Source organism: Sesamum indicum, linkage group LG10 (assembly GCF_000512975.1).
Source record: "Sesamum indicum cultivar Zhongzhi No. 13 linkage group LG10, S_indicum_v1.0, whole genome shotgun sequence".
Taxonomy (NCBI): Eukaryota; Viridiplantae; Streptophyta; class Magnoliopsida; order Lamiales; family Pedaliaceae; genus Sesamum; species Sesamum indicum.
The window spans coordinates 14759384-14787371 of record NC_026154.1 but is presented as its reverse complement, the minus strand read 5'-3'; the positions used below and the strand labels follow the sequence as shown (position 1 = coordinate 14787371).

General features: G+C 30.9%; 2 protein-coding genes across 2 annotated transcripts; one reads left to right on the top strand and one right to left on the bottom strand.

Annotated features, from left to right (window-relative positions):
* Positions 212-4452, top strand: LOC105172595 (protein RAE1). The gene is made up of 11 exons (XM_011094108.2): positions 212-490; positions 653-739; positions 1117-1194; positions 1275-1468; positions 2220-2361; positions 2937-3017; positions 3385-3513; positions 3604-3681; positions 3784-3855; positions 4068-4148; positions 4245-4452. The coding sequence occupies exons 1-11, from the start codon at positions 437-439 to the stop codon at positions 4293-4295; spliced, it is 1047 nt and encodes a 348-aa protein (XP_011092410.1). The 5' UTR covers positions 212-436; the 3' UTR covers positions 4296-4452.
* On the bottom strand, positions 4540-11627 carry LOC105172594 (BRASSINOSTEROID INSENSITIVE 1-associated receptor kinase 1). Its single transcript, XM_011094107.2, has 11 exons — positions 11033-11627; positions 10395-10527; positions 10228-10299; positions 9066-9209; positions 8047-8118; positions 7883-7954; positions 7724-7803; positions 7153-7284; positions 6737-7078; positions 5381-5775; positions 4540-5190 (listed from the first exon to the last, which is right to left on the bottom strand). The coding sequence occupies exons 1-11, from the start codon at positions 11127-11129 to the stop codon at positions 4873-4875; spliced, it is 1857 nt and encodes a 618-aa protein (XP_011092409.1). The 5' UTR covers positions 11130-11627; the 3' UTR covers positions 4540-4872.

The window sequence follows — 27988 nt, the reverse complement described above, 5'->3', positions numbered from 1 at the left end:
TTTTGGCTATTATCAAAATTTTTCGTCCAAATTCTAACATTAATGGGAGTCAAGTGTGGATTTTTAAAATAGGTGTAACTATAATTTCGAAAATTTAAGGGGCAAAGTGTAAATTTGCATTCTGGTATGGGTTTAAAACTAATTACCCCTGGTATTTATAAAGTAAAATATTATTATTAAATTAATAATAATTTTAATGTATTTTTCCCGCTTTGCATAGTCGCGTTCTACAAAGGCTAATGTATATACGGCGTAGCGTTCTCTCGACACTCTACGGTCTACGTGTATAAATACGTATAGGATATACGTCTCACTCTCCCACACAAACAGTATAATTGTTTTGCTTTTTGCATCCCTTTGGGATATTTCTGCAGCATTTTTGGATTTCTCTTCCCGCGCTTATAAGCTGAGATTTAGGGTTTAACGAGATTTTCAAATGTCTGCATTCGGCGCTACTTCGACTAACTTAAATCCTAACCGTTCCACTGAGGTAATTATGGCTTATTTGTTGTACTTTTTTTGGAGCTTTGAGCGATTTTTAATGCGACTAGTTTATTGTTTTGTTTCTTGATTCATGTCCTCTGTTTTTGTGTATCTTGGTCTGATAGTGTGTGGTTATTGAGATATACTATGTTCCCTTTTCTTGCATAAGGTGGTGCAACCTCCGACGGATTCAGTATCAAGCCTGAGTTTCAGTCCTAAGGCCAATTTTTTGGTGGCTGCTTCGTGGGATAATCAGGTATGTTTATTTTATGAAGTTTCCTATTTGTTGTTTCTTTTTCGTGTTCATTTGGAGTAATTCTTTATCTGTGTACTTGCTAATTGTGAGTTGCTCCGTAAGTGATTCCTTCAGACAAGGTGTTAGTTTTGCTTGACGAATGTGAACCAAGTTCGTTGCACTCTTTTGGTAGCTATGATGTCAGTTTCTTACAGAATTCTATGAAGTGCAGGCACAATTTTCTCTTTTATGTTCATGTGAAATTTTGTGTTTGTGGTGGCTTTTTCATGTGGTCAATTATGGGTACAGGTGAAAAGAGGAGTTTACGATCATGCTTCTGCTGTTGCTTTAGTTGTTGAAAAAGCTAACGTGGTGCATGCTATGCCAATTGTTTGTAGGTACGATGTTGGGAGGTAACTAGATCAGGAACCACCATTGGCACTGTTCCAAAGGCATCAATATCACATGATCAGCCAGTAATGTTCATTTTATATCCTCTGATCATCATCAGGTGAATTTGTTTTGCCCATTTTTGTTCACTTTGCAAGTTTGGCAGGTCTTGTGCTCAACATGGAAGGACGATGGGACAACTGTCTTTTCTGGGGGCTGTGACAAGCAAGTTAAAATGTGGCCGCTATTATCTGGTGGCCAACCCGTTACAGTGGCCATGCACGACGCCCCTGTTAAAGAGCTCGCTTGGATCCCAGAGATGAATCTCCTAGTCACTGGAAGCTTGGACAAGACACTAAGGTGAATTTGTTGGTGCCTTCCCAAAGTTACTATGAGAAGTCAGGCCTGGCTATGTTTCTTCTTTTATAGCATGTTCAAGTTCATGTGTGCATTAGCTCACACTGAATAATGATCATGTCTTCCCGGTGCATAAAAGCAAGGGTTGCTTGTTTCTCCCATACATTTATGTGTTAAAAGAGGAAATTACCTCTGGATTCTTATCAACTAGGCTACTTTCCAGCAAGCAGGATTCATCAGCATTGTATGTTCGGAAGTTTCTTTTGCTTCTTTATGCATTTCACATTTGGTGCCTTATAGCATTGATAACTTCTATATTCCTATATTAGGAAAAGAAAATCTTCCAAATTTCTTTTCTGTTAAGAGAGCTCAGATTGAAACGGTGTTTGTTTTGGTATTCCAATATTTATGTGCCCCTCCCTCTGTGCATGGAAATATTTTGGATGTGTGGACCAACTGGGGCACTTTCTTTGTGTTGGGGCCTCATGCTGATCTTGACTTATGTTTTCATCTATTGTGGATTTATCTAGTATTGAGTCTACCTCCTTCATCGGCATTAAACACTTCTGCAGTTTGAAAATATAAACATACTCGCTATTACAATTCCAATAATAGTTTGTACTTTTAACATTTTCTGTGAAATCTTTCCGCTTAATTTTATCCTGTTGTTCTGAGGTCTGATGTTTTTATCTTTGGAGGTGTAGTTTCCTACTGTCATGGTAGAGTTTAAATTTAAGGTGCTGGTTCTTTTCAGGTATTGGGATCTGAGACAGCAAAATCCAACTTGGGTGCAACAACTTCCTGAGCGCTGCTACGCGCTTACTGTTAGACATCCACTTATGGTTGTTGGAACTGCTGATAGAAATCTTATAGTCTTCAACTTGCAAAACCCTCAGGTTTCTTCCTCATAAAGTTTGTGATCAATCTGGCCTGTTTCATGAAGCCTTTGACAGTCTCATATTAGTCAAATGTTGCGTACTTTACAAAATGTACTTATGGAAGAAGCTATTGATAGATAAAATCATAAAAATATAAATCTGTGTTTGAAGATTAAACTTTGAACTTCTTTTATCCTTTATATGACTTTATTGGTCAAACTACATGTTGAGTCTTGTGGCCATCTACATGTGTGATCTTTGCTTATGTGCAGCTATCTTTACTCTGTATCTCATTCTTATAAGACCTAATGCATGCACCATTCTGACACAATTTAGTTCTAGTTATAAGTAGCAAACTTGATTTAACTGGTCACTTGGGAAAAAGATACTTTTCTACTACTGCTGGATAGTATTGGTGTTTTATTGTCTCCCACTCCCCTCCCTGGCAGAATGACAGAGGGAAAAGTTGAACATTTGTGTGTATTTTTGAGCTTTACCTATCTTTGATTGACAAAGTATATCAAATGCAATATGAGGTATCTGATATATTGTGCTCCACAAACACGATACCCATATCTTCTGGAATATGTCAGGCTGAGTTCAAGCGGATTGTTTCACCCCTAAAGTACCAGACTAGGTGTCTAGCTGCTTTCCCTGATCAGCAAGGTTTCTTGGTAAGTTCTTTGTCCTTGCATCATGTAGATAATCTTTATCTACCTGAGTATCTAAGTTGTGTTGTTCTTATTTCCTTGGGTGACACTTACCATGATGCAACAACGGTGTAGCACAAATATATCATGATGTAAACCTATGTCCGAGACATGTGAAATCTATATGCAAAGCAGTTGAGCTGTGGAACTGTGAAGAAGAATATTAGTATCAGTTGCAAGAGTAATCAGAACATGATATGGAATTGGCAATTTTAATTCCCAGAGTTTAGAGTAAGAGTCCTAATTTTGGGGAAGAACTTGCCTTCTCCCGGATTCGGTTTAACAATAAATTTGCTCATTATATACTGCTACATTTGACATTGTTTTGTAGGTTGGATCTATTGAAGGAAGAGTTGGTGTACACCACCTTGATGATTCACAATCAAGTAAAAACTTTACTTTCAAATGCCACAGGGATGGCAATGACATTTACTCTGTTAACTCACTGAATTTTCACCCTGTAAGATATTTTATTTGAATGTTCATTAAGGTAGATGCAATTTAACATTTCCTGATTTGTCACATAATTCTAAGCTTTGCTCCGTCTCAGATACACCACACGTTTGCCACTGCCGGGTCTGATGGGGCCTTCAATTTTTGGGACAAAGATAGCAAACAGAGGCTTAAGGTATAACACACTTCTGTTTCTTTTAGGGACTCTTATCTAAAATGCTAAACTTTATATATGGTACTCATCTCGCTACTGTTCATTTTTGTTAATTATTTTTAGGCTATGCAGAGATGCAATCAGCCAATACCTTGCAGCACTTTCAACAACGATGGTTCCATCTTTGCATATGCGGTATGCTTTGGCACTGTGTTCAGTGAAGAATTTTCACGATTTTCTGGAACAACACTCTTTGTTAAGATTTTTAGTCCTGATAGTACTTCTGGAGCAATCAGTTTGATGGTCATACAACCCTTAGATACTTCAGAGATTCCATTATGTGTGTTCATAGAAAAAGACATGCTCACTGTCGTGCACTTAAACTTCTCTACTCTTCGAAATTTCAGGTGTGTTATGATTGGGGCAAGGGTGCTGAAAATCATAATCCATCAACAGCAAAGACTTATATATACCTGCATCTGCCTCAGGTCTCTTTGATCATATTGCAGTTTGTTTCAAGTTTCTTTTAATCAACATCAGAACCATTTGACTCAATATCGCTGTTACCTCTGCTATTCATGCAGGATGCTGAGGTGAAAGCCAAACCACGTGCTGCAACGGGCAGTAGAAAGTGAAGTTCTTCACCGCATTTAGACAACTGAAATTATTCGTTTGTAGATTCACTTTTTGAGCTGTAGTGGTCCTTTAAAGCGTACGACTCCAACCATGCTGTACTTTGTTTGTTGGATACAATGATAGTACATTCTTGTCATTCTAGTGTTATTTCATCAATCTGGAGGCTTTCACCCCTGAAAGGCTACATTTCCTGTATGTAACTACTGAAAGAAAATGCAACTTATTCTGATATTAAAACACTGCTGCAGAACGAACCTGATTCTTATTTAACAACATTCAGCTATTCAATAGAAGCGCATTGTTAAGAAATGAAAATACATTGGTGCTTTCACCGCGATTCCTGCAGTGGATTTGGCACCTGAAAATACAACTTGTGACCTATAAGGTATAAACATTCCTGCAACATCAAAATTCTCTTCTGGGACGTAAAAATGCTGGAGCACCAACAAAATAGAAAACTTAAAACAAAACAAGAGGAAAAGAAAATCATATACAAAGATGATAAAGGTCAATCAAATATAGAGGGCCTCCCTGTAAGAGTTCAGGATATGCGCAGACAACTGAACCATTGATCAATCATCTTGGCCCAGACAATTCATCAGGTCGGATGTTAGAAGTGGAGTCGGCAATTATCCAATCGGTGTTCGGGTGATGTGTGTGATTGAACTCTTGACGGAACATTTCTTCCTTCTGCCACTCCTCCCACCTCTCAGCTAAGCCGTCGCCTTCCAGCATTCTGACGACTTCCGACATCTTGGGACGTTCCATTGGAGAGCTCTGTGTGCAGAGTAGAGCTACTTGGATGAGCTGCTCCACCTCTTCATCGATGTAATTACCCTGAAGATCCGCATCAACTAATGTTTCCAACTTTTTCTCCTTTAAAAGTCCCTTCACCTGAAATCACAATAAGAAGAATTCATGTATCAAAACACACTATGCAGCAATTAAATGAGACGAGCAAAAGAGAATATCAAAACCAGGAAACAAGATTTTCGTGGAAGACTTTAGTGCATCATAGAAAAAAGTTTTTGGCTCTGTAAGCTTTCAGATGTAGCAACATGATAGTATGTGAAGTGAAGCTCACCCAATCGAGTAACATGACGTCATCATCATTAGCTAGCCGAGCCAGATCAAAAGCTCGTTGCCCAGTGATGAGCTCAAGAAGCATGACCCCATAGCCGAAAACATCGGTTTTCTCAGAAGATTTACCGGTAGACAGGTATTCAGGTGCTATATGACCAATTGTTCCACGTACAGCCGTGGTAACATGAGTATCCTTGTAGTCCATGAGTTTGGCCAGCCCAAAGTCACCAACAACTGCTTCAAAATCCTCATCCAACAATATATTGGCAGCTTTGACATCACGATGAATGATTTTAGGGTCACAATGATCATGCAAATAAGCAAGTCCTCTTGCAGACCCTAGTGCTATCCGTTTCCGAATTGGCCAATCAAGTGGGGGTTGTGATTCAGGTCGCTCTGAAATAGTGAAACAAAAAGGTCATTTGAAAACTAAGACAAATACAAGTGAAGCCATAGCAGACTACTGTACGTGATCTCATAGAGTCAGATAAGGAAATTATTAACTTACTTACCACTTCAACAGCCAAGTAAAGGATATCCTAGGATATATTCAAAAGCATGCACATGTAGTGTATTGATAAAATAGTCGGGAGATATGAACTAGGTGGTAGTGGATATGGCTGGTTGTAGATGCAGTTGCTACACCAGTAAAGAGTTTCAACATTTAAGTTCAAAGCCAAGAACAGCTGAAGAAGTGGTGTTTGCGGCAAACAACAGATATCATTTCCAGTTGATAATGAATAGATAAAGAAATAGATGCCCGTTTATTACTGCGATTTTTTACATGAGGAGGGCAATTGTTTCCAAGGATTCCACTGTAAACGTTCCACATATCATTTTCTTAATTCCACGAAGATGACACACTAACAGCAGTTGAACGAAAAAACTTTTGTTACAGCTAACTAGATAAGCAAATGGCAATCATGGCATATAATCACTAGAATTTTCATCCAAAAGATACCAAACAACATTCCGAAGTTTCAGCCATTTCTAGAAATGCTAATATTATGGATCTGCAGAACACATGTCAATCGCTTAAATTGAAGTCCTTCTATATTATTTCAAGTAGATAACTACCTCGATTCAGCATGATCACCGTACATCCAGATTAAGATATCATATCAAGTATGAAAACTATGAGCGTGAATCACTACAATTCACAGCAACCCACATGTGAAGCAATTAGCATCAATATGATGACTGGTAAAAGTACTTATTCGCTTCTCAGATGACAGGTTCATGGCAAAACACGTTTGTTGAACTTTACATAGTGGCCAATATAATACCCTAAGAATTAACACCTGACCAAGAAGCTTGAGTACAGTTTATAGGGAAATGCAAAAATAAAATCAAGAACCTCTTAAGCATGATGCAACACTTCCATTGGCCATAAAAGGATAAACAAGCAGCCTTTCTGTTGGCGTCATGCAAAAGCCACGCAGGCGAAGTAAATTTCGATGCACAGCCATGCTGATCATCTCTACTTCTGTTTGGAACTGCAGCTCTCCACCTTGGGTACGCTCTTCTTTTAGTCTTTTAACTGCCACTAGTGAACCATCTGCTAATCGGCCTTTGTAAACCTTACCAAATCCACCTCTGCCAAGAATATTTTTGTTACTAAAATTATCCGTCGCGACTTGAAGTTCACGTAGTGAAAATCTTTTGAGCTGTCCCAGATGAACTTCGGGATCCTCTTCGGCTGCAAAATATACAGATAATACATAAAAAACTGACAATACATGCATATAGTATTCACCTTATTAATCCACTAACCAGGAACGTCAAAGAAATGATCTTGTGGTTTCCTTCTTCGGTACCAAGCAAGTGCAATTGCAGGGGCAGCAAATAGAAGAGCAGCCCCAGCAGCAACACCTCCTGCAATCGCTCCAGTAGCGCTGTTGCCAACTGCAATGGCAATTTATTTATAAGCCTGTGCTGTCTGTTTAGATGACAAATCATAATCTACACGATGGTAATTTATTTGTAAGCATGTACTCTGTTCAGTTGACAAATCGTAATCTACAAAGTCAATGTTGTCAATTCAAGAAAAAATGGCACATTAGTCCTTGAATTGACAACACAAAGTTGAATTTATCCAAGATACACCAATTTCAGAATGAATATAAGAAAAAAAATGTTGGGTAAAATGCATTCTACACAAATGCTCAAATTTCTCAGTAGCAAAATACATGTTCTTGCGGACGTAAAAGCATCCACATCTTCAAAAGTTGTCCCCGGATTATATTTATAAAACTAAACAACCAAATCTTAATCCTCCTAACAGAATCAGAAAGGAGAAAACTGAGGAAAGTAATAGATGATGAGACGAAGAGTGGGGACAAACCTCGAGAAGGTGTTGGACTTGATGGTGGAAGTGGAGGAGGCGGAGATACGGGAAGAGCTTCCAAGGGATTATTGGCAAAACTGAAAGAAGTCATTAGTCAGCTATTGCTCTATATCACTCCACTGACCATACCAGAAGCAAACACAATTGCAGTTAAACCTGATAGGAGTGAAGAGTTGAAAGGACCCATTAACTGGAATTGGTCCTGTAAGCTGGTTAGTTGAAAGATCACTGCATATCAAACATGCAAATAAATATTGGTACATCAAAATACAAAAGGTAAAAGCAGCAAGCAAAAGATGATCCATTGACTTCTGGCGTACAGGACTTGAAGCGTAGTGATGGTGGTTAGAGACATGGGAATTTGTCCACTCAAAGTGTTATTGTTGAGCCTCCTACATTGTTCAAGGGCAAAGAACATTTAGCTTAGCAAAAGCAGTCACTAACATAGGGAAAACAATGTACTCAATGTTATCCATACGTATCATAGATCCAATGTCTTCATGACAGAAATATGGAAAACTCAAGAATGTGGGCTTTATGACTTAGTTTCTTCAAAATGGAGTTAAAAAACATTATTTTCTCAGAATGTTTCAGTCAAGCAGAGTAGTCGAACAACATGCTGGAGAAAGTTTTGTCCATAATGGGGTTGTCTCAGGAATGATTCAGGAAAGTGGGCTTGAAGATAGGTATCTTTGAGCAATGTATCCATGAATTTGATGCAATTTTGAATTTATTGTTAGTTAGTTTTAGAAAATAATTCTTTTAGTTGGTGATTGTCACACCAAACTTTTACTGATTGGAAGATGCAAATATATATTTTTAATTAATGTAATAACTATATGATAAATTAAAAAAGGTATCTGTGTGTGTGTATATATATAGTATTGGGACATTTTAGAATATTTCCAAATAGAAGTCTGAAAGAGGCATGTGTTCGGCATAGGTTTTTCTGGAAGAACAAAACCACGGATTCCTATAAAGTCAATCATAGCTTCCAACTTAATGCCAACTCCAAAAAGAACTCCAAAAAATTGGTGTATTATAACTTCTAATGGAAATAGAAAACTATTTCTCAAAGTAAGTTATACAATTAATTTTGAGAAGCCAAATTGAGATTTACTGATCACAAACAACAGGCTGTCTAGCCCCATTTTTTATCCTTTTAACTTCATATCTTGTAGAAGATATATGAAAGAATTAGTTCTAAAGACCTTCAGTAATTCCGCTCTAAATGTATGTCACCTAGTTGTAAATGGCAAGTATGAAAGACATCTTTGAGAAAAAAAAAGTAAGAGACACAAATGCAGAGTTAGAAAGGCTGACAAAAAGAAATCCATACAAGAAACGTAGTCTCTGAAGCTTGCCCAATGTGTCGGGGATTGGACCACTTAATCTATTCAAATAAAGATCCAAGCTAACCAAGTTGGTTAAGTTGCCCAGCTCATTTGGGATTCTTCCACTAATATTGTTACTGTAAAGTTCCCTGCAGGAGAAGAGAGATATATAGATCAGAGTGGAACGTGAGAGTCTAAGATATTTTCGTTTTTCTTCTTTCTTTCCCTCTTTTGTCGAATTCCTGGTGAGGGGGATTTCAGATGATAATTAATCATTAAAGATCATTCAGGAACCAAAAAAAAGAAGGCTTAAGCCATCATCAAAGGTAAGCTATTGCTTTAGCATACACCCAAATTCGATTGTCAGCTCCACGTTCATGAAAGGATGTGAATTATTCATGTTAACCCGACCTACATTAGACTTGATCACAAATCTTCCTAAATTTGGCATGGAATTCGAAAGTCCATAAGTCACATGGACCTCAATAGCTAGTTGGTACAGCCAAAACATGTAATCCTTTTCCTTCACTTAACCAATCCCCATATAAAACGTTAGAAATCAGTTTAAATACAAAATTAGCAGGAAAGTTCTAGAAGCCTCAGTTATTGGTCTAACGACTTCTTAAACTTAATTTTTTAAGGCAGTAGCTAGCATGATCTTTATCCTCCAAATAAGTGATGTGGGATTGAGTTGGTACCCTTAACCACACGAATAATTGCAATAAAGATAATGAATCCAAATCTTGCCCGAAATCACTAATACACAACTCTGCCTGGCATTTATTTTTCACAAAACGAAAATTAACCACATTATTTAATACAACTTTCCCCGTCAAAACAAACAACTTCCTTATTGAAGTGTGAAGCTTCACTTAACAATAGTGAAGAATTCAGTATATGGTCTACTAATAACGAAGTGTTGAAACATAATAGTCCATAGTCCAATTCATTCGTCAAAATATACCTCTTTTTGCGCCATTTTCTTCTTAATATACTAAAGTTTAAATTCTCGCTAGACCCCTTGTCAATTTAAGTTGCACAAAAACTTTACCATGAAATGTAATAAATGCCACCATATTTACAAATGACTGTATATTATCAGAAAAAAGATGATGCAGAAAACATAGCTGTTTTATCTCAATTTGGATATGAAAAAGCACAACTTACAAGTATTGTAGATTTTGAAGCTGACCGAGCTGTGGAACCAGTTGACCAGACAAATTTGCATTGCCCAGATCACTGTAAAGAACACAAATAAAATCATTCTATAATCTCATAGTGCTGCAAGAGGAGCAAAAAGACCACCTCAACTTGAGAGATAAAACCAGGCTTACACTCTAGTAACACTATTTTCACTGTTGCACGTTACGTGAAACCATGTGCAGGGATTGACAAGGGTTGGATCCCAACTCTGCAGAACATTGTTAGGATCGGCCAAATTGCTCTTCAACGCATTCAAGGCATCACCTGCCACACATGATCTTGTTATAATTCAAAGTACACTTTTCTACTCTAGTTAAGCTACAATAGAACAGAAGAACATTATCAATCACCAATCCAACAATTTATGATTAAACTCCACTCTCATTGAAACTTGGCTTAACTAGAAAACAGGAAAACGTTTCCAACCATCAGCGAGAACAGAACAATACTGTCAAAGTCATGAACAATTCTTTAAATTGAGAGTTCATTAATATGCTTCATTTGTAAAACCTCCATATATTGATATAGAAACAAATTCAAACAACGGCATCCCATAAATAGAACGTATCTTTAAAAGGCCAATCATCTCCAATTAGCTCAGAAAGCTACAAATTCCAGGCTAACACACATTAAATTACCATTCAACTGGAAATTTGTTCAAGTCAACGTGCAACCATCACATTAAATTCACCAAGAGAAACTGAATACATCAGAGGCGCAAAAACCAAAATAAATAAATAAATTTAGTCATAATAGTAAAATAACAGACCTTCAGCATTGGCAGAAACCGGCGACAGTCTTGCGAACAACAAAATTAAGCAGAGAAAACCAGAGAACAAGATCGTGGCCATTGACCACCGATCCATAAGAAACTTTGACCCCAACTTCACCACCTAAAAACCTAGATTCTTCATCAAAGAAATACACTATTCCCCACTTTCCATAATTTAAACAACACAACCATCCACCTAACCTCGTCAGTCAACAGCAACCAAAAAGAAAAAGAAAAAAAAAACAAAAATTATCAATCAGAAACCCCTGAATTGAGCTGAACTGATTCAGCCCAAAGAAGCAAGAACTTAATTCAGAAGTGATTAAAAAAACAGAGCAGCAGAAGAAACAAAAAACAGTAGTATAAAATTTGAGTTGATTTATGGGGAATGCAAGAAACTGGGAAGAGAGAAGAAATTGGAAAAGGGTTTTTCTTTTCCTTTTTACACTATTTTAATTTATTTGAGGAAATATATATTCTCAGTAAAATTTTGGGGGTAGAGTAGAGAGTTCAACGGTCCGTGAAAGGGGAAATGGGAATGGGGTTTGAACTTTGAAGTCGTTGCAGAGGAAGAGAGAGAAAGAATGGATGCTTTAGTCAAACCTTCTCTCCTTTTCTCTCTCTAAATAAATATGTATATATATGTGTATGTATTATGTATATATAATATATGCATGCATGTAGATCCAACAACTTTTTCTTAAATTTGTTTCCTACCAATTTAGCTAATATTATTACGTAAAATTGTGATCATTAAATTATATTATATGATCACATTATTATATTACTATATATATATATTTATGACAATTTTTTTATAATAAATTATATTGGCACCCTGAAATTATGACAAAATACATAAATACTCAATATATTTTGGGAAATTACAGCCATACGAACACCCCGTTTAAAGATAAACCTTACACAAAAACTCCTTAAAAACACCACAACACAAAAACCTTAAAACTTGGGGTTTGGCCTTAATTAATAGGATGAAGCAACTAATATAATTAAACTAGATAACCACAAATTCTGATGGTTGATTTTTTATACTTGAATTACTGTTGGTCACACAATTTTTCGATTCTAAAAAAATAATTACGAGACAAGAAATATACGGTCAAAATATATTTATTAATTTAAATAAAAAGGATATTACAATCTTTCAAGTGAAAATTATGCACTGATTCTTCTCTCTGGATTTGATCAAGGCTTGAAGCTTGTTTACGAATGAGGACGCGTAATATCATTTACATTTGTGAAGCAAACAATGTGTTATTTTAAAAAATATGAAATCAAGGCTTGAAGAATTTGACACCAAGAAAGACGTACAACTTTCGCGGTTGCAGAACTTCATCGTGACAAAGAGCTTTTGGACTTTAGTCATTTTTTTATTTATTGTGTGTGTTTTATTATCTTGTATCGTGTGTTATACGTGTTGATTTGTAAAGACCCTCTTTTGTATAGACATAAATAGGGCATAGGTAGCTTTGCTTACTTCTATTGGGCTTAAAAACTATAAATTTTGATATGGATACATCCGCTAACGAACTGTACTTGAACATGCTTTGACTCAATTTGTTTTAAATTAATCTATCAAAGTGCATAAGCCCCAAACTTGATATGGTCACTTATGCGAACTTCGTCATTTTAAATATATGTAAAATCTAAATTTGTTATGAACTTTGATTCAAAATTCAACTATTAATCAATTTATGTGTACTTTTAATTGATAATTTATTTTAAAACTTTGATGTCAACAACTATATACATAAATTTTATTTAATAAATCGATTTTATTCATAATCATTGGATTGAATACAATTCTAAAGCAAATAATCATTAAGAAAAATTATAACTTAAAACATCGTTGTAATTTTTTTATGGTTTAAAAAAATACATACTCTAATATTTTGTTTTCGTCTGACGAAAATAAAAATAGAATATTATGTTTTTCACTAAAATAGAACTTGAAAAAAATCGTTATAACATTCTACAAAAATATCACATTTTATTAAAAAGTTTTTTTAAAAAAAAAAGAGAGGGGGGGGGGGTGAAAAGTCTGGTCAAAGTAAAAATGGGGCCACCTTGGGCGCCGCCAATTAGGAGAAAATGGAATAACAACGATGGTGAAAGCTAGTTTTGCTTTTGCCACTCTCCCCTCCCGCCTTCTAATTTATGATATTTACCTAACTTCTACCAATATCAAATACACGGAATTAAATTTTTAGTATTTTATGTTATGAAAATTTTAATATAATTTTAAATTAAAAAAATAATATATTTAGTCATTTATTTTATAAAATTTATAAGATTAAATTTACTTTTTGATTTTGAATTTTTTTTAAATTTTAATAAAATATAGAATTGAATGCGTCGAATTTTGCCTATTTTTTAAATTGTTTAAACTTTTTTGTAAATTAGAGAATTGAAAATAGTAATCTCTTATTTTATGAAATTAAAAGTGTAATTTCGTATGCTGTATATGAACCCACTTAATTTCTTTTAGTGGGTTAATTATAATTATATTATAAATTTTAATAATTAATAAATAATATTGTAATTATTAATATCAAATACTTGTAATTGATCAATTTATGTTGGCTAAGGAGGAAGAAGAGTAAATACCTTTTATGCCCTCCTTGGTCAAAGATTCATCATCAAGTTGGCAAATCTCTCCCTCCCCCATTAGAATAATGGAAAGGACCATTCTGTCCTTTATGATATGAACCTCTTTTATCGTTTTCTTTGTATGGGAAGCAAACACAGACTTGTAGATGCTACATTTGATACAGAATATATGGAGCAGTTAGATAATTAATAGATATTAGCAATCAGCACACATTCGATTCGATGTGTATATATAATTCAAATTTTTATTATATTTATTTAATTAAATAAAAATAAATAATGAATTAATTTTTAAATATGTGTGGGTAGAAAGTTATTAATATAACTAATTAATGAAAAAAAGTAAAATTATTTATGGGAAAATAATAAAGTAAGGGTATGTTAGATAATCTACATTTTGTCAATTAAAATTAATTACTCTGAGGCTTTCAATCTTAATAAATAGTATAAATATTTCATTTCTTAAAAATGAGGAGTTTGAAATAATCATTTATACACTATGATGAAAGAATCGGTGTGGTCGGGGAACGCAACGGAAGCGTGAAATATAAAAAATTATTTAAAACGGTTCAAAGGAGTGTTCCCTTTTAAATTCTCGAGTGTTTGGTATTTGTCAAAAGCATAATAACATACATATAAGTATGCTAGACATGTGGCTAGAGGATTAAACAAAAGCATAGAAATATAACATGAAACTTTACTTTTTGTTTGTTTAGATGAGCAACAATATGTGTTGTTTTCCTTTTCGTTCCTCTTCCGTTCACTTTGGAATCCAAATTAGAAGCTCTCTGATTTGTCCACACCACATTATGAAATAAATATAGTTCTTTTTTTATTGCTAGATAGAACAAAGAACAAAAAGAAAAATAAATCCAAACAAATATTATTGTTTAGTGCTTTTGGATTGTTTTATATTCTGACTTGAATCAAATTCAATATAAAACAAAAGGAGAATATTTTGAAAGAGAAAAGGAGCAAAATTTTGTGGCTTATGTGTTTTGGTTAGATAGGATATGTGTGTAGTTTTGTACATTATGTACAATTAAATTCAAAATTCAATAACTACCAAGTTTGCCTCCAAGACAACTTATACACACACATGCATATAACTTTCAACCATGATGAAATAATCACTCCATGATGCTCATCATGGTGAGGAGTTTCAACTCTTTCTTAACTTGCTCCAACTTCCCTCAAAATGGACTTGGACTTGAAGTATGCACCGGGTTTGATTTAATCAAGCTCAACCAAAATTCATTGGATAATAATTAATTAAATTAATTTTAGCTCAACAAAGTCCAAAGATCTATTTAATCCAATTAAACAAATCTAAGCTCAAACACTAATTAATTGGTTCAATCAATTGATTAAGCCAAACCTAATAAATTAATCCAATTAATTTAAAAGTGTTAAGCAAAAAAATTAATTAATCTAGTTAATTAATTCTTGAGTCATCCATCAAATGAATTATTAAATAAATGATCCAAATTATATATATTCTCCTTGAATTAATTTAATTGGATTAAATTAATTTGTTTCTTCTCGAATTAATTCCACCAATTTTATAGTGATTTATGTGTGACTCTTTAGGTTCACTTCAGCTAAAATTGGGCATTGTGTCCAACACAAATAATTAATTAAATTTAATTTAATTAATTATTTTCAACTAACCATTAATCGAAAACGCCCGTCACGATAGGTGATCGTCCATGATACTAGAGACTAGGTGAATGTTAGCATTAACATTTAGGCTCTCGAGTTCCATACAGGTATAGTCATTCCGTCAATTATCTCCAGGCCTTAGTCTAGGGCATGGAGTAGGACATCGGTTCCCATCTTGGATCAGTCAACTATGCTGAATACTTGAGATGCTTTTATTCTATTGATCGACAAAGAAAATCATTTCGTATTCGACCAATCACTATGGTCATAGACTTAGAGAGTCTAAACCATCTCAGAGCGCATAGGAGATATATCCATCATATACTGATAAGGGACAGATTCTATTTTGAAATCCATTGTCCTCACTACATACTCCGACTACACTAGACAAGCTTATAACGACCACATCGAAAATACAGTCATCTCTCGCCAAATCCAAAATATAGTCATCATATGCATGGGACTACCATGATTCCTCAAGTCCGAGAACTAATCCTGTATTATCAGAGTCAGGAATTCAAGTTATACTCACCAAGCCTCCAAAGTTTTCCTATAACGATTCTAGCGAGTCGATTCAATCAGTTAACAACCTTGACTGAGATACGTGAGTTGGACGGAACCCTACCACATCTACTTAAAAATCTGGGAGTTGGTTTTTGTGGATTTCCCAATTCATTTGTTACCGATTTACTTGGAACCACCTGGAGATATTTTAGGTGATGTGTACAGATGTGTTGGCAAGCTATATGGCATGTCCTCCCAGTTGTATGATGACGTGTACGATTGAAATAAACTTGTTTTTTTGGTCTGCCAGTTTATTAAAGTAGTAAGTTAGCCTGTGGGCCTTTCTTCTCTGATGATGGGCTTTATCTGTTCTGCTGATGAGCCAATTGGGTTTTTAGTCGACTAGACTAGTACGCCTAACTTGTGAGCTTGGCCTAATAATTTAGGGGCATCACACTATCTATCATAAATTTGTAAAATTTCAAAAATTTAAAGTATTTGAATATATTTAATCAATTTTTGATATCTCCATAATCGAATGAAGAAATGAGTTGCGCCAATAATAATAATAATAATAATAATAGAAAAAATAAATTATTATGAGTTCTCCTGAAATTTAGAATAAATACAAAGATTTTTTTGTTATTTGTAAAATTATCAATATTTTCTATTTTGATAGTTATTTAACAATTAATCCAATATGTTAATCTACGTTATGTTTTCATCCATTTTTGTGGTAAACTGACTAAAATTCAATTGTGGACTAAGAATTATAACAATACTTATTTTTGAAATATTTTATGAACTAAGTAGATAATTCTTTTAACAATATTTCAAAATTTTCAATCCATCTTGCCCCATTTTTTTATAATTATTATTATTTTAAAAAATCATTAATTATAAAATTGATAATTATAAACATCTATCCAAAAATTATATAATTTCATAAAATATTAAAAAATATTTATAATTTTTCAAACAATATTCATAATTACACAAAATATAAAAAATCTTGTTCTAGTTTACCTTAATATGATATCACATGAAAACTTAGAAAGAAAAGAAACCTATGAAATGGGATGTGGATAAGAATATAATATTTTTGGGGTGCCAAAATCTAATTCCAAGATGTAGAGGGGACTTAATTGGAATTTTTGAATAAAAAAAATAAATAAGTAAAATTATGATGATTAGGTGTTGATTGGGTGGTCAGGTGATTGCATTATTAAAAATCCAAATGATGTTTAGTTGTCTGCCAATAAAGTAACCAAACATGATTATGCACGTGCACCACTTTGTCTCATTACCCACTTTTCACAATTCAATCCCACAATTATGATTATTCTTAGGGTTTCTTTTTCCTTAATTAAAATAAAAAAAAAAGGTAATATCAATATGTTTTTTTTTTTGAATAAATTATTAATCAAAAGTCTAAGAAAATTGATAATGTAATAGGCCCAGCCCATATAAATTGTAAGCCCAATAACTATAATAACTCTATGGTCACTTGACCAATTAAAATCTGCTCACTCACATGTAATTCTAAGCCCACTAAAATTCACTCATTTTTAGTTGTTTTTAATTATGTTTGAAAAAGAAAATCTCTTATTACCCAATGGGCTTTTCTGGACTAATACTAAAAGTGTTCGCGATTTGATAGATCGATCAAATTGAATTTAAATAAGAAGTTCGATTTACTGAAATGTAACGAATACAGAAATTTTTTATACTATTTTATTTATAAAAAAAATAATAGTTTATTAGAGCCATCGAGTCCGAAGGCCGGATAGATTTCAAGTGGTGGGTTTGGATTCGGGACAGGACAAGTCTCGAGTTTTGTTAAGAAAATGTGGAGCCCGTCTCAAGTCTGACAAAATTCATCCGAGAATCGATTATATTGATAATTTTTTTAATTTTTATTTCCAAAAAAAAAAGGAAAAAGAAAATGCACAAGTGTAAGATCATGTGAGCAGACAAATGAAATTATTGCATAGGTAGGACAAAGGCTCACAGCAAGTGGGGATTGTAGCTTTCATCCTAAGTTAGAAATCATAAATTTCAAGACCCACTCATATTTATGTTCCCTTCCAAAACTAAAGCTCAAAGTAGATCCACTTTACATTTTCTTAACCAAAATTGTACTATTTATCATAAGTATGGTCCCTTTTTTTAATTATCTTTAGAAATATTTTGATTGGTTGTGAGCTTTTATATATATATATATATATATATATATACTAATCTGTACATTATTTCGAATACAGACGAAAAATCTGGTATAAATTCAGAAACATGATACTCTGACTGAAACAGATGATACTTCATGTGACGTATTTAGATCTAGACGAGCTGATGAGCGCCATTTTATTATATAAAATTCTGGATTCGCAATCGTGAATCTTGATCTATTTTTATAATAATTGTATTTCGATCATAAATTATTAATAGTTAATTTATAAAGATTAACCTTTAATCATTGTAGTTGTTGATACATTTTTCCCTGCAGTGATAATGTAATTGATTTATATATATATATATATATATATATTAAAGAAAGTATTAACATTGATGTCTTATTTATACTTTGATCATCTGAAGCTAAATAGATGCAAAATTAACATTCATATTTGTGATTAAAAAGAAATGGTTAATTATGCTTATATCCCCTCAAAAAAAATTATATTTTTTCCCAATAAACTTGCACATTTTTTCAGAATTTTCCTTTTATAATTGTACCTATTAGGATTTTCGATAGAAAATACTAACCCCGACAAAAAAGAATATATATAACTTCTAATTTTTACGTAACTTTCAACATTCCGTACAAATTATTAACGATATTGTTTGTATTTTCATTCATCAAATGGCTATTTTTTTTCATGCAACGGTACTATTCGGGAGCAATATTTTGTTACGATTACACCTTTTACCACCTTACAATTATAAAAAGATTATTAATATATCTTTCTCAATAGACTATATGGAATACTACATTACGGTAGAATTGAAAAAATTTATGTAATTTTTCTGTTGAGGCCAGCATTCAGCGTCCAAACCCTAATGGAAGGGGTAAAATTGCAAAAAGTTAAAATCGAAAGGGGTGCAAGAGTAATTTTAAAAAGTTGTTTAGAGAAAAGTATAATTTTATATTCTTATAAGGGTCTAAAAGTGATTAATCAAAACAAATAAAGATAAAATATTTCATTTTCCAAGATGTAATTATCCATTCTTGGAGGAGACCACCACCTTTTGCTTTGGAACTACTTGATGCTCTTTCATGTTTTCTTTTATACTAAGTCAACATCAAACTTTATTCTTTCACCAAAAAATAATTAATGTAAATTGCAATTTGCAATTTTTTTTATATTTTTAGAAAAAAAATCTAAGCTACTTTCTTGGAGAGTTCTTCTTGTTACTACTCCAGTTGCAAATCAAGCTTTTTTTTTTTTTTTTTTTACATATATATATATATATATTATTTTATCATAATTATAAGTAACAATAAATTTTAATATAATTATTTAAAAGTAGGAATATTTTTTTACAATTTGATTATAATTAAATAAATATCAATGTAATTATATCTATAAATTTAAATGGGTAAATCACAACAGACTCTACAAAATTTACTAGGATTACAAATACGTATTTGTTGTTTGTAAAATTACAAATACCCCATCTAAAGTTAATGATCATCTAACAAAATACCCACTTGTGACAATCTATTATAGGAGTTAGATAACCGTTAATTTTAAAAGGGTATTTATAAATTTTCAAATATCGAGAAGGTATTTGTAATTATGATAAATTTCAATGTAGACCGTTGTAATTTACCATATTTATCTCTTTCTGCCTTTTATCTTTATTCTCTCTAAAATCGACCATTGGCTTTTGTTAGATTAAGTGTTTTTTTATTGAATTAATATATATGATCTTATACTTTATTCTACTTAAAATTATGAAAACTGTTGGTGGTCTATGGTGCACAATATTGATTTTTTGCTTGCTACATACAAACACTTATTCTTATTTTTTTTTGTTAGTCTCAACTTATTTTTGTTATAAGTATTAAAATTGTCAAACAGTCTGAAACTGCACCTTTAGTTTTGATTTCAAAAATAACAATTTAAAACATTATTTTATAAATCCGTAAATGACAATTCAATTTAAAATAAATTAAAAAAAAAATCGAAACCGCACCGTTATATTATCAATTGAGAAGGAATATGATTGTGCTCAAGAGTTAAAGCAACATTGATTTGAGAAATCTCTTTAACTAACCCCACAAACACCCTGTGGGGCACAATGGGCACAGGACAGCTAGAAAAGCATTTATGTGTTTGGGGATGTTTGCAAACTCTTTTGTTTTTGTAATGAGAAAAAAAGTTGTAAGAAAAAAATTAATTTTAACTATAATAAAAATTGAAAATATTTGGAAAAAAATTTGAAAAATTTGAAGTCTGGTTCTTTGGAAAAATATAATATTAAAATATTAAATTAAGATAGTATTTGGATCAGCTTATAAAATTTTTAAAATATTTTATAAATTTTTTGTGAGTTTATAATACGCTTGAAAGTGCTTCATGAAGACGGGTTTATAACATTAAAAAATAAAATATTACACACTTATACCTTCTTTTGTGAAATTAAGAAAATTTTAATTTATTTTTAAGACTTTAATTGATCCTTCAATTTCTCGAACATATTAGTAAAAGAATTTTTGTTACTAATATATTATAAGTTTTATAATTTTATTTTATTCAAACACTTAAAATGCACATTTAAATTAATTTGACGTGATTAAAAAAAATACAAATGTCAAAATCTTTTAATGATTAATTTCCAACAAAAAACAAATTTATTTGATTTAAAATTTTCTAAATATTTTTTAAAATAAAAATGATCAACTATTATTTATTTAATAAATTGATAATTATTATCAATATCAAATAATTATATCTGATCAATACCTATTAAATACAATTATTGAAACAAGAGAATATCTTTTATATTAGTAGAATTTAAATCCTTAATTTTAAAATTACGGGCCTCAATTTCATCAATTGAACTTAGGACGCATGCTTTCCACATTTCAATTTCAACACAGGTTGAATTGGGCAGCAGCAACATTGACATAATTGTGTGGGCCAGACAACTGAGTTGTCTTAAATTGACAGCTGGAGCCCTATTACTCAAGTAATTGCTAAAAAGACCAAATGCTCCCTGTGTATATGTATTAGTTATTAACAACAATAATAATATTTTAATTATATATTAAGTTATTATAAAATTTTAATTTGATAATTTCAATAATTATAGTTGTTAGTATCCAATAAATAATTATATATAAAATTGGTATTACGGACAATTAATAATATATTTATAAAATATAATTGTCATTCTTCTTTTGGAGAATTTTCCTCCGTCCAAACTAAAATTATTATCGCTTAATATATATTTTTATTTAAAATTTAAAAGGGTAAATTGTAAGTATCTTTTATTGAAATTTGGTATAATTATAAATACTTTCTCATTATTTAAAAAATTATAAATACCTCCCTAATTTTACACCATTCTAACAACGAGCTCATTCCGTTAGATTTTCATCTAATTTTCGTGGCGAAAGGACCAAAATGCCCTTTTGAATTATAAATTATAATTTTATATATATATATAATTTTTAAAATATTTTTATGGACTAATATTTTCTCTAGATTATTTATTTCACCTACCCTAAAATTCTTTTATGTTTTTTAAAATATTTTTTTATTTTTTAAAAAATTCAACAAGAGTAAAATAGTAATATGTACTTCACCGCCTAGGAGCTACGTAATTATTTTTATTTGAGGGGAGTATTTATATTTTTTTAAATAATGAGAGATACTTATAATTATACAAAATCTCAGAAAAGACAGTTGTAATTTACCCCAATTTAAACTATTATTTAGTATTCCCCCACCCTATTACTTTATTTTCTATTTCCGGGAAGAAAAAATAAAAATAGAGGAGAAACATATGTAGAATATTTCAATCTTGATAAATAAAAAAACATATATGAACATTTATATAAGTATTACCTGAATATTTTTAATATAATGATGCAGAAATTTAATTACTTTTTAAAGAAATGTAAAGACCATACCATCTATTACTATATCGAGTTAATTACACTTAGATCATTTATTAAAATTCAAAACTATATTCCCCCTTCTGAAAAAAAAAATGAAAATATACTTACATTTTTTTCAAAAATTTATTATTTACATCTAACTTTACGTCGTTAAAATTTGAATGAAAAATATTGACATTAATAAAAAAATATATATGTAAATTTGTAATTTTATTCCTTATCTGACAATTCTATGTAATAACTGTATTTATAAGAAAAAAAAATGTAATACTGTTAACACCACTATATATATGTATTATATTATCTGTTTAAGTACAATAATATACATGAGAATGTTAAATAATGCGCAAAATTTAAAATTTATATAATTTTTTTATGATATTAATATTTTTTATTCAAATTCTAACACAAGGAGGTCAGGTATAAATAAAGAATTTTGAGAAGGAGTGTAAGTATAATTTTATTTTTAAAAAAAATATAATTTCGTATTTTTTTTTTAAAAAAATTAAGAATAATTGACCCTACTATATATGATCAATAATTCTAATATTTTATCACCTGGTTGTTCGTACGTCGCAATATTATTCAATTATTTTTCATATTTTTTTGAATTAGTTAAAGCAGCCCGACTTAAATTTATTTGACTTACATCGAGAAAATACCTCCGGAAATTAAAAAAATAAATCACATTATTTTAGTACAAATTACTATTATTCTTATTATTTTAAACTTAAAAAAATAAATTCAGTTAATCAAAATTAGGGTTAATTACAAGTTCACGTGCTCCCCTACTAAAAATATAAAATTATAATTTTCCCCCAAATTTTTTTAAATTACACTTATAAATCATTCGGTAGTTCTCTGTTTCCACATGACTCCATTCCATTAGGGTTTGGATGAAAAATATTGACATTAGCAGAAAAAAAGATTTACATAAATTTTCAATTTTGCCCCTTATTTAATATTTTGATATATATTATAATATTCATTATAACAAAATTATTACATGAAAATGTTAAAAATGAGTAGCAAAATTAGACATTTATGTAAAAGAAAAATTTACCGATATCAGTATTTTTTATCCAAACTCTAATAAAATGAGGCTATATATAAATGAAGAATTTTCAGAAGGAACGTAAATATAATTACAAAATTATCTTTTTAAAGAAATATAATTTTATATTTTTAAAAGAAATCTATCTATAATTACCGCTTAAAATTAAAATATCCACAGAGGCTATTTTTGAGGTAGTTGGGATAAATCCTAATAATTTGAAGCATATCCACCCATTGATTGGCCCCCTGGTCCACCGAGGACCACCACATCACCGCCGGGTCCATGATCGCGACGGCGGACGTGTCTCTTCCGCCATCAATCATGAACTGCACGTCGGGATTCCTTAGTCCATATCCAGCCCTATTATATGCCCACGATATAATCTCCTAATTATTTATACTATAATAAAATATTAATTATTAACTAATTACGTGATTATGTGGATTCCATAATCCTCTCCACCTAACACCTACTACTCAATCTCTCTTAATTAACACGTCCCGAAACGTAATTAATTTTCATCTAATTTCTTTAGTATTTCGCGATCGCATTGAAATAATTAAGATTATATATATTCATTTAATTATTCAAGCTATCAGGTTTGCTAGCGATTGTGGCACATGGAAAGGGTCCGAAAATCTTCAACTAATATTGATTTGTTCAAGTGTCTTTACGTAATCTTTATACATACATATACATATATATGGGTAAAATGGGTGAATAGCAATTTACTTCCTGTGATATTGAAAATGAGCACATTACTCCCTTATGAAAAAAATATAGTAATTTATTCCCATGTACTTTTTAAAATGAAGCAATTTACCTCCTTATACAGGGAGGTAAATTGCTTCATTTAAAAATCATAGGGGGATAAATTGTTGTATTTTAAAAATATAATGAGGTAAATTGCTGTTTGTTTTTTCATAACGGGAAAATTTGCTCATTTGCGATATCACAAGGAGGTTGTTTGAATTTTTTCCTGGGTAAAATATATTGGACTCTCATTAAATTATCATCTCGTTGTTTGAAAAAATACAAATATCCCCTAAAATTAATGAATATCTAACAAAATACCACCTACAATGGGCTGTTACAAAATATTATCTGTTATACAACCATTAATTTCAGGAGGATATTTATAATTTTTCAAATAATAAATAGATACTTATAATTATGTCAAATTTCAAGGGAGCTTGTTGCAATTTATCATTTATATGAATACAAATTTAAACTGTTGGAAAAGAAAATTATTTAATATTGATATCTTAATTTATGATCCAACCATTGCAATTAAAGATTAAAAAAATATAGTCGTTACATCAATAATTTTAAATTAAACAATACATATAAATAAACTAATAAAACTATTTTGACTATAAAGTATAAAGTAACAGTCATGTATTCACATTTACGATATCTTGAAAATTTTTAAAAGTGTCTATTATTGAAATTTGTCATTTTATTTAACATAATATAATCCATTTCAAATTGAAAAAATAAATAAATAAATAATTCTTCCTACATCATATAAATAATAAATCAATACTATCAACCACATTTCATACAAAAACATTGCGGAATTTTAAGTTACGACATCTAATTAAAAATTCGACATGATTTCAGTAGTGGTCAAAATATTAATCATAATTTTTAATTATAATTAATATTTCGAATTTACGTGCAAAGTTAACTGCTAATAGCAGTTACGCAATAGTGTCTGATTAGTAGTTGTCACGAAATTTTATTTTTGACTATATGAATTAATCATGACAAAAAATCTTTTTTTTTAGATTAAATATATGTGCGGATAATAAATCAATTAAAGGATCTAAAAAACAATAACGAGATGAGAGTAATGAAAAATAAATAAAATTAAATGGCATATATTAATTTCAATAAAAAAACTAAAAAAAGAAGAATAATATTAATATTAAAAAAAAATAACATTCTATCCTCCTCACCAAATAATATTATTATATTACTACGCTCCCCCTCCCATTCACGTGCTAAATTATGCTGCACGTGAATTTTTTTTTTCTTTTTTATAAGTGGTAATGGAATTCGAACACACAAGAATCATTTAAACGATTATCTAATTTAAAATTTTTAATTGTTAGAATTTTATAGGGTTAATTAGACGCGAGACCCACTCTGAAAATGCAAAATTAATTTGTATGAAAAATATTGATATTAGTAAAAAATTATATAAATTTTTAATTTTACACTTCATTCAATATCTTTATATATTTTGTATCTTAAGACGAACTTTTGTTAATGACTAGTACGAGTTTGAAGTATTAGAATCTCATTTCTTGAGAGGGTCTTAATACTTTGCTCCCGGTGAATATAATAGAGATAATTACACTTTTTCTCTCTTAAAATTTGGTGTAATTATATGTAAACCTCCTATAGCTTGAAAAATTATATCTAGTACCCCTGAGATTTGCTTTCGCCCAACAAATAAGTCATCCCTTAGTCAAAATTTATCGAGTTTGTTGATATTAATAAAAAAATTAGAAAAAACTCTATATTTTTTCCCTATTGGCTTACTACTGAAAGCAGGTCAAATAGATTTTTTTATGATCAAATTACCCTCATAAGTCTTCATGCATTAATGCATGTGAGGAAGTATATCTTCACTGTTATAAGGGTATTTTAGTTTGAAAAAAATTATTTGACCCGCAATAAGTTAGTTTTAAGTCAATCAATGGTCAATATTATTTTTTATTAAGTTTTTTTTTTATTAATATCGACAAATTTAATGAATTTTGACTAACGATGGGACCTATTTGTTAGACAAAAACAAATTTTATGAATAATAGATATAATTTTTTAAACTATAATAAATTTATGTGTAATTATACTAAATTTCAAGGGAAGAAAATATAATTATCCTTATAATTAATTTTATGTTGAATGTGAGATGAGGAAACTTATAATGAGAAAGCAAAAGAAAAAGAAGAATGAAGGATGCAGAAAGCCGGTGCATGCGGATAGGAGAGGATATGTGAGTACGGTGGATCCCACTGTTTGACAATTTTATATGCGGTCCGTTGATTTCCATCCGGGAATGATGAGATCTTACGAAGTTTGCGCCCAGGAAAATGTGACGCCCAATGAAAATCAAGGAATTCAAGGCCTCACCAGTGACGATCGTGTACATGTAATATTTGGTGCAAGTACATGATAAATTCTTCTTACTTAGGTAAATTAAATTAAATGATAAATATATTAACTTTATTATATAATTAATTTAAATCCAACGACTATATTACATAGTTAAATGATTGAAACATACTTTTTTCTTTTTTAAAAAAAATAAATATTTGACAACCATTATATTTATATTATTGAAAATAGTATGAATTTAATTATTTCCTGAACACGTTATTTTCATATTGAAAATATATATATTATAGACGTTTAAAAAAATATTTTCAATAATTTTCATATGCATGAACTAAATTTATGGACATTAATATAAAACTTGTAAATTCGTTAAACGTAAATCATTACATTGAATAATAATTTATTAGTTCCCTCGTGTTTTCATTTCTGAATCTGTTTCGAAAAATATCTACAGACAAGGTCATGTTTGACCCGCAAAAATAAAAGTTACTATAGAATAAAGAACACTGAAGAATGTGATTGAAGTTGGGTGTTTCTTATCACTAGCTAAGTATTATATGAGATTTGTTGAGAGTTTCTCCACAATTGTTCGTCCTCAGATTAGGTTATTAAGGAAGGGGATAGGTTTTCACTGTATTGAGACAGTACCCAACAAAGTTTTAATAAATTAAAGAAAATATTGACAACAACTCTGATTTAAAGTTTATTATTTAATCGTGCATATCAGATAATATTCAAGTGAAAGCATCTCGCAAATCAATACTGATCGTGTTAAAAAATTTCAAAGAACGTGAAAAATAAAAAATATCTTTTTATATTATTTAAATATATATGAACAATGAAATAAAGTAAAATAAAATAATTAGCACAAGTTACTAGTAACACTATAAGAAAAAAATAATAGAATTTTCTCATTTTCGAAATATTTTTCCTATTTAAAAAGAAAACATAGGAAAATGAAATTGTGTTGTTATTTATGTATTTTTAATGAAATCAAATCTAGGAGTCAAGTGGATTGAAAAACAAAAAGGGATGACTACACTTCCCAACCCTGATGTTTGATGTAATTATATGTAAATTTTTATAATTTCAAAAATTACATCAGTACTTTTAAGGTATGCTTTTGTCTAACAAATAAATCCCTCAATTAGTTAGAATCCACTGAATTTGTTGGTAATAACAAAATATTGAATAAGGATTGATATTTATCATTGATTAATGGATTACTGACTTATTCTAGGTAAAATAATTTTTTTTGAACTAAACTATCCTTATAATGGTGAAGATATATTTCTTCACATACATTAAAGCATGAAGACGTATGAGGCTAATTTAGTCATAAAAAATTTTATTAGACCTGCAATAAGTCAATAATAAATCCATTGTGAGTTAATATATGTATTTTTGTTAATAGCAGCAAATACAGTGAATTTTAACTAGTAAAAATTTATTTATTCAATAAAAATAAACATTAAAGATAATAAATATAATTTTTGAAATTATAATGAATTGATGTATAATTACATTAAATTTTGAAGAACAACAATGTAATTATCCCCTTCCTCCCCACACACACACACAAAAAAAAAAGGTGGGGCCGACGGCGACAATTATCAGAGCAGTCCAATGATTGACAGCTGGTAAAATTGCGTGGGTGTATCAGAAGCCAAATTCGACTCATCTCGCCGACCAATCACGGGCCGCGCCAAGCCTTTTTCTGCACCTCCCCTATGATTAGAGAGACTGCGTCAATTTTTTTTACTATAGTTTTACTTCCTCCCGTTCTCGTCTCCGCCTTTACTTCCCGGCCCGCTCGGCTTTCATAGCCATCACCTACTTA